This window comes from Pipistrellus hanaki (genome assembly GCF_964339955.1).
Source record: "Pipistrellus hanaki genome assembly, chromosome: 11".
Taxonomy (NCBI): domain Eukaryota; kingdom Metazoa; phylum Chordata; class Mammalia; order Chiroptera; family Vespertilionidae; genus Pipistrellus; species Pipistrellus hanaki.
This window is the reverse complement of record NC_140513.1, coordinates 8,528,585-8,536,866: the sequence shown is the minus strand read 5'-3', so window position 1 is coordinate 8,536,866 and position 8,282 is coordinate 8,528,585. Positions and strand designations below refer to the sequence as shown.

The 8,282-nt window shown below is 58.7% G+C and overlaps 1 protein-coding gene across 12 annotated transcripts in view; it reads right to left on the bottom strand.

Annotated features, from left to right (window-relative positions):
- Positions 1–8,282, bottom strand: part of ZNF618 (zinc finger protein 618) — a 148,957-nt gene continuing 140,675 nt past the window's right edge. For all 12 annotated transcript variants that reach the window (XM_084899952.1, XM_084899957.1, XM_084899956.1 and 9 more), the window contains one exon: positions 1–7,698. In XM_084899952.1, coding sequence (XP_084756078.1) covers positions 6,152–7,698 — 1,547 coding nt within the window. In that variant the 3' untranslated portion in view covers positions 1–6,151. The remainder of the gene's footprint in view (positions 7,699–8,282) is intronic.

Genomic DNA, 8,282 nt, shown 5'->3' with positions numbered 1-8,282 from the left:
TCTTCCTAAAGGTCGTTTTATTGTAAAACCATAAATACAACACCAACATGAAATCATTTAAGCAACTGATCCTCTAACCATTAAAAGGATGTCCTTTGCCTTGGCATCGACCAACCGGGAAGTAACATTGCAAGAACTGATGGGGTCGAGGGGTTCTGAATTCTGGGCTGGGGGGGCTTTTGGCGATTTAAGGAACCAAGTGGAACCTTCCTCTTCTCCCTGGGAACGTCCCACTTTCGGACCAGAACAGACAGTTAAAAACAGCAACATTTAAACAGCTCAGCTTTGAGTTTTATTCCTTTGTAAAAACCTTGCCTTTTTCCGTTCCTTCCCTCCATGTGACGTCAGTACAAGTGTGAAACATCACGAAACTGATTTGGCTGTCAATGGAGAAACGGTACCAGGGACCCAAACAGAGTCGAAATGGAAAAAACCCAAAGGACAAACGGAAAACCCTTAAATAAACCCACACGTTTGGTCTCGGGGAGGGGGTGGGGGGGCCCTCACACATCACACAAGAACCGTCAACGCAACCCCCATGCAATGTGACCCCGTGCGGAGCTGGACCCACAGGCGTGTGGGATCCACGCCGGCACAGGAGATCGCAAACAACGCTCTTTTGTTCATCATCACAGCAAGGGGGACACTAGGTAACTTTTTTTTTTTTTTAAATACAGTACATGGTACACAGGGTCCCAAGATGGCCCTGCGTTAACCCCTCGTGGAGACTTGAGCCAAGCCACTGGCTGTTTATAAAAATATTGTGTTGCTACAAAAGTATAAATTAATGCTACCGGTATTAAGAAATATTAAACACATAAAACTTATAAGGATTAAGAAAAATATTCATTAATACCTGTAGAAAACTCTGGCCTAAAAAAGATATTTTTTTTGTGTGTTTGTTTGTTTTTTTTTTGTAAATTTTTTTTTTTTTTTTGTAGTTTTTCTTTTTAAGATGACTTGAGTTTCTTGCACTCGGAGAGAGAGACACAGTCAGATGTGCCTATGGTATTGCCTAGAACGTCTTCACTACTGAGAAAGGATGGGTGTGCACGCACGTGGTTACGGGGGGGGGGGGGGGGGGGCCTGGGAGGGAGGGGCACCAAGGCCTTCTCAAGATTTACCTGATGTGAAAGAATCACCGACAGGAGGTTGTGGGGGGAAAGATAGAAAGGATCAGAAGAGAACGGAAGATAATTGGTACGTTTTTTAAAAATATCTCTGCTTCGGGTGGTTGTACAAAATGGTTTCCTGATGCTTGGGATCTGAACGGCCCCGGACACGTGGCTGGTGGGTCTGAGCCTCCAGTCCCGCGCGCAGGCCCCTCTGTCTCTTGGATGGTGCGTCCCTGCCCCAGGCCAGGTCACGAGCTTGCTCACTGCTTGGGAACCCACCTGCCCTGGCTGGGCGGGAGGGAGGGGTCCTCGGCAAGGACTGGCTGCTGACACCTGGGTTGTGGAAGGAGCCCCTCCTTCCAGCTGGTCTCAGACCCCGAGGTCGCTGCCAACCTGGTCGTCAGGAAGCGTCCCACGGGTCCCGGGCCCCTGAGGTTGCCGTCAAGGCTGGGCGGTGCCCCTGTGAGGAACTTTGGTTTGAAGAGTCAAGGTGCCCAGTGGATGGGTAGGACCCTCACGGACCTGATGCTGACGCCCAACTGCAAACCCAGCAGGTCCTCCTCGGAACAGGAGTGGAGTCTTTAAAGCGACACCGTGGTGGCGGTGGCAGTGGCGGTGGGGACACGAACAGACCTACGGGATCTTCTCCCTCATCCACGCGGGAGCAGGTGCCTTTTCGCAAGGAGAGCACAGGGCCCTTTGGGGAGAGGCAGGCCTCTGCTGACTACGATCCTCAAACCCAAAGGAGAGCCACAGAGAAACGATCAAATCCTCCAGAAAATCCTGAGCGGGGAGCCAGGAGGAGAACAGGAGAGGGAAAACACTGCATCATTGGTTCACCATAACTGGCCTAGCAAACATGAGCCACAGTGAAGAGAGGGGCGGACCCACCCCAATGCTCCCGCTGGCCCCGTGGATCCCGGGGGCTGGGCCAGGGCAGGCAGGGCCGGGACAGGAGCCCTCATCTCCGGTCTCCGGGGGACAGCCGGAGCCTTCTTAGCAAACTCCCGGTTCTGTCTAAAGCAGCAGCCTGGCTAGGAGGCCTCCTCCAGGTACATCCCAGGGGCACAGGCATTGGCCTGTCCCCAAGGCCAGGGCACAGCCATGAACTCAGTCGAACTCAAGGGGGCAGGAGCCACCCACGTGCCCTGTGCACTTCCTCTTCCCATCTCTGCAAGCATGTCCATCACGATGACAACATCCAGGTACTGTCCCCTCTGGGCCACTTCTCACGGCACCTCCTTCTCCATCCGCATCCCAGGTCCATTTCCAACCTTCCGTATGATCCTCTGGAGCCCGGAGAGCATGAGCTGTATCCCTGACATCCCTCCAGGGAGTGACCCGCTCACTCTCCAAGGAGCCCAGTCCAGGTCCAGGAGGAGGCAGGCGGCCTCCCGCAAGCACGGGGGACCCCCAAGGACAGAAGCCCGGCTTCACAGTGGAACTCTGCCCTGCAGCTCCCCTCCGGTGTTTCTTGAAGGCGAAGGCCAGGAGCAGATCGAAGGCGAGAACTCCTTCCTGGCAGCCTGTGGACCTGGTGTCAACAGTCCTTCCTAGGATCCCGGATGGAGACCCACACTCCTCCATGTGCCGACCGGCCTCTCTCCCAGCCAAGAGCCGCTCTGAGGGCTGGAGGCACACGCAGCAGGTGGCTCCTCCCTGTGTTTCCCCGTTTCTAACCACCACCCGGGGGAGGCCTGGCTGGCTGACCGAGGCGCAGGGGAGAGAGGACGTTGCTGGGACAGGAGCACCTGCTCAGGATGACTGGGATGGCACCGCTACTCCCAGGTCTGAGGACCACCCACGAGACACGGTCCTTGGCTTGGGCTTGGGTGGTGAAGCCAGCTGGCTTCAGAGGAAGAGCCAACTCCGCAGTCTCCTCTTGGGTCCGTGTATGCCAAAGCAAAGACCCGTTCCGTCCTGGGAACCACATGGCTTGAGAGGAGTCGCGTCCAAGTCAGCAGGCGAACACCTGGAGCTGCCCAGAACGTGATGGGAACTTCGGTCCCGGGTCTGCCAGCTGCCGAGGGCCGGCGCTGGGAGGTCCCACAGCTGTCAGAGGAGTAGGAGGCAGGAGACAAGACCCTTCCGAAGGTCAACGCCAGGGCCAGTGTCTGGAGATCAAGTGGAAGAGCCTACCCCCATCCTTTGGCTGAGCTAGAGTCTGAACAAGGTGGGTATTGCTATAAATCGGGGGCCAGTGGCTGGACCTGTGAGCTCTTTGGGTTGTTCAGCGGTGGGCGGCAGTAGGATCTGCCCTGTGGGGACTTGCCTGCGTGAGGAAGCAGACGGAGGGGCACCCGGGCACCGTCTTTGCTGTTGGCGACACCAGCTTCTGGGGAACCGAGGCTGTGAGAGAGAGATGGCTACCTGCCACCTCATCACCACAGGTGGTGGAGGCAGCCCTAGGAGACAGCTTTAAGGGACTGCCCTAAGGACTAAACTTCGGAGGAACTGGAAAACAGAGGATGGCACGTGACTCGGTGCCTAGAATTTGGTGAGACTGGAATTCATTCTGGAGGGCTGGCATCTCGTGGTCCAAAGACTCCAAATGCACGTCTGGACTCGGTCTCTGATGGCTTCACAAGAACACGAAATGCCTACTTCCAAACGGGGCAACGCCAGCACCCAGCTCCGCTCCACGGAGAGGGAGGATGGGCCGCAAGGCCGTTTCCCCCGACCACACAAAGGGAGCAGCTCTGAGCCTCCCGGTGTGGCCTCCCCGGCAGCGGAGCAGAGCAGAGCGGAGCCGGAGGAACCTGGAGCTGGAGGTACCGCTCACTCCTCAGCACCCCCACGGACACCTCCTGGAAGGCCCCGGCGGTCCGAAGTCTGCCGAGACACCCTGGGAAGTGACATCAGGTGGCCGGCCAGTGCACACGGAGGCTCTTCTGATGGCGTGAGCCCAGCTGGAGACGTTGTGAGGAGACACCTGGCCCTTCTCTGGGCGAGGCCGTGGCAGGCGGTGGCTGAGGCCGTGGCTTGCTGGAGAGAACGTGCCCCCGGCCCCCTCGCATACATCGCGAAGTACATCAGGACGCGGAGGGGCAGGTCTCATGAGGCAAAGGGAGCAGGGGAGGCCCCCGGGGACAGTGTTTCTAGACCAGCGTCACCTGCCCAGCCCCCACCCCCGGACTGGGAGCGGGCAGGGTACAGTGCTTTCTGTAGTCGAGGTATCTGGCAATTGAGTAATGCTTTCTGGGGAGGAAGGGGTGGCCCTGGCCCCTGAGACGGTAGGATGTGCCTTTGCGGAAGCCACATGGCCGTCCTCAGCCTGAAGCCCTTGGCGTCGCCATCTGTGCCACAGCCACGGGCACCGGAGGACGGGAGACCACTGGCACTCTGTTCACAGAGAGGCGGGCCGGGGCGGATGGCCGATCCTGACGGAACCACCGCTATGGGGGGGAGGGGAGGGGCCCCCCTCGGCATTTGGACTGAGTGTGTAGAAACGGAACTGCTTGTGGAGAGAAAAGCCTACGGACATCGTTCACAGCATCAAGTTCAGAGCGGCCTAACGCCATGCCACCCTCCATACACCAACCGCGTGGCCCAAAAGGCACCGTGCTCAACTACTGTCCTGGAGGGAGGGCTGAGGCTCGAGTGCGGGGACCCCAGGGCGGTGGGCAATGGGCCCGCCGGAACCCCTGGGGTCCTGGGGAGGGGTGGGGTGGGTCTGAGGTGTGTCGGACGTGGACAAACGTGGATCAGCTCAGGCGTCCCTGCTGAGCTGAGAGTGTCAGTGACGTGGCGAGTAGTGTAATGCACTCTGGGTATACAAGACGGACATTCGCGGTACCGGACGTCGCGAGCCGGGAGGGCGGGCCTTCCCTTACATTCAGGAGCAGTCCTTAACCACAGGCGTCCCTATGGCTTCCACCGAGCCCCACCCCGGGGACCTGCGACTCCAGCCCCCTCCCGGTCTCCACGCAGCACAGACAAGCGTGGTCTCGGCTGTTCCAACACACAGACACGGGACGGTACAGCGAAGGCCGGTGAAAACCTTAGGAGAGCGAATATACCACTGAGATGAGCTAGTTTACAGTGTGACTTGAGGAACAAAAAAGGCAACTAAAAAAAAACAAAACACAAAACAACCTTCAAAACATAAGTTATAGACATTCAGTGCCTCCTAGCAGAGCCTAAATCAAACTTGGAAATAAAAAAAACAGAAAGGTGAAAACGGCTAAAATGTGAGGAAGAGAATTAAGGAGTGGAGATAGTGTCTATACTTCTCTGAAATACGTCTCTTTTTTTTCTTCTTTCTTTCTTTCTTTCTTATATTAAAAAGCCAAAAAGTCAGCTTTCTATGCTTAAAAGTCTCCTTTCCTGATTTGGGGAGAGAGATAGGTGTGTTTCTAAGGCGGCTGCCCCGGGTCACCCCGGAGGCAGCCGCTCAATGCCCTGAAGGTGAACAAGAACGAAGTCCAGTGCAGAAACTGTCCATCTGATGCCGTGTGGAGAATCCAGCGCAGGGCAGCCGGGGAGGGTGCAGGAGGGTGAGGAGGGCTGGGGGGAGGGGCACGCAGGGAGAAGAGGGACCGTGGGCTGAGGACAGAGAGCGTCAAGTCACTTCAGGTCTCAGCTGCCCGAACACTTTTGCAACGTCAGCGTCCTACCCACCTGCACACCTGAAAGCGGAGTCTTCACAGCCCCTCGCCGCGGAAACGAGGTGAGTGCGTCCTCCCTTTCCACACGTTCGGCTTTCCCCCACACGCCCGGTTCCATGCACACGCGCCCACGAGCAGGCGTGGGCATGCACCAGGGTGGTATGTGTGTGCACGTGTGCGCGCGAAGCTGCAGTGGCCACGCCGAGGAGCCAAAGGGCCTCGCACCCACACACACGTGTGTGTACATACACACACACTGAAAAAAAGCACTTAAGTTCCCGGGGGGTGGGGTGGGGAGGGGGGGGCGTTGATAATGAGGTCCACAGTGTTTAGAACATAAATTCCTTTCCTTTGTTGGCGACAGTGTTGCGTATCCATTTTCCCTACCGTGTTCTCTTTCGCGCTCCTCTTGGTCCGGACGCGGAAGCCTTAGAGCATGTTGGATTTCAGGAACATGAGTTTGTTCATATCCTCCGGGCTGAGCAGCCGCCTCCTCTTGATGAGGAGCGCCTGCTCGCACATATTCACGCACCCGCTCCGGGCCCCCACGGCCGGGACGGCGAGGAGCCAGAAGGCCAGCCGGGCCAGTTTCGTGTGCTTCTGGGTGACGCACGACCAGTACTGGAAGAGGTCGGGGGTGGCCTGGAAGAGGGGCTCCTGCAGGTAGTCATACACCTCGCTCTTGCCCAGCCGGTCGCCGGCCGGAGTGGCGGGGTTCTCGCCGGCGGAGGTGGCGGCAGCAGCGGCGGCAGCGGCTGCGGAGCGCGGCTTCTTGGCGGCGGGCTCGAAGTCGGCCTCCTCCGCCCAGGACTCCTTGACCTCGTTGATGAGCTCGCACACCTTGCCGATGATCTCCTCGTGCTGGTAGGGCGGGACGGGCCGCAGCTTCTGCTGTGGGTCCAGGATCATGGCCACCTTGTGCGCCGGGTGCACCTTGAAGTTCTCCTTGAGGGCCTCCAGGAAGAGGTGGCACAGCTTGCTGACGGTGCCCGCGTCGTTGGCCTTGGCCGTGAACAGCTTCTCCAGCCGGACGTAGGTGGGCAGTACCAGCTGCAGGGTGGGCTGGCTCTCGTTGCTCAGCTCGATGACGGCCTGCTTCACGGGCGTCAGGATGGCCGCCAGGTTGCTGAGCAGGTGCTTGTTGAGGCTCTGGATGAGGTTCATCTTCTTGGCCCGGCTGTAGAACTCGCAGATCTGCTCGTAGCGCTCGTGCACCAGCAGCAGCGAGTCCGTGACCGAGTTCCAGCAGGGCGGCGGCGAGGTCTCCTCCAGCGACCCGAAGGTCTCCTTGGCCAGGCCGGTGGAGCCCGCCAGGTCCTCGCACACGTTGAGCAGCTCGATGACCTCGTGCATGCTGCGCGCTTGCAGCGTCCGCTTGCTCAGCACGCTCTGCACCACCGAGTTCAAGGCGCAGGCCGAGCAGCGGAGGCACATGCCGGCCTTGGAGAAGGCGGAGGCGCTCACCCGGCAGTCCGTCACGTACACCGTCCTGATCTCCGACATCACGAACTCCGACAGCACGTTCTGCACCCAGTGGTGCACCAGGTCGCCGCTGTCGCGGATGTCCGCCCCCTTCACGCCCAGCACGTAGCTCTTGATGTGGTTGCCCTCGGCCTGGTAGGCGGTGAGGATGTAGCAGGAGTCGGGCCCCACGCTCTGCGAGTGGCAGGTGACGCCGATGCCCAGGCAGGCGTTGCTGCCCAGGGCGCACGTCACCTTCACCTTCACCTGGTTGTACATGCGCGGCAGGTGCTTCAGCGCCAGCGTGTTGAAGTTGCCCAGGATCTCGGTGACGGAGAAGGCCCCGTAGCGGGCGCCGCTGTCCACCAGCGTCTGGGCCAGCTTCAGGAACTCCTTCCCGCTCACCACGCTCAGCGCTCCCAGGTCAGCGCACATGACCCGCAGCAGCCGCTCGGCGATGTTCTGCCGCTCCTTCTCGGGGATGAGGCTGTTGGACGGCAGACCACTGGCCGTGGCTGGCGGGGACACAAGGAGAGACCTGGTTAGCCCTGGCACTCGAGGCTCCTTGATCCAGCTGCAGACTAATGCTCCCAGCATCTAGTACGAGGAGTGATGAACAGACTCCATCTTGCACACAAATTATAGGAGCTTCATGAGAATGACATTCTGTGACTGATTGATTAGTAATGCCTGCCACGGGCGTGGGACTAGAACATAGTGGCATGGGGGCAGCATACTTGCTGCATGGGCCGGTCACCCAGACTTCTGAAGCCAACTAGTCTAACCTCTTCCTCGGGATAGCCATGGTTGCTAACAAAGGCATTGCCCGCGAATAAAATGCAGGAAGCCAGCATGTCAGGAAAGAGAAGCCAACAGGAATTGTGAGAGTGGATTCCAGTTCCGATCCCGTCACTAGTTGGGACTCTCTGATCACAAACAGGTCACCTCCTCTCCCCGGGCCTCCCTTGGCCGATGCTATGAGGTCTGAAGTGTGAAAGTGCTTTGGAAACGTAGGCACGGCCTCCCGTCACCCTGGGAGGCGCAGGGGGCGGGGATGCGGGCAGAAGGGAGCAGGCAGAGTGGGGGCTGGAGGTGCGTG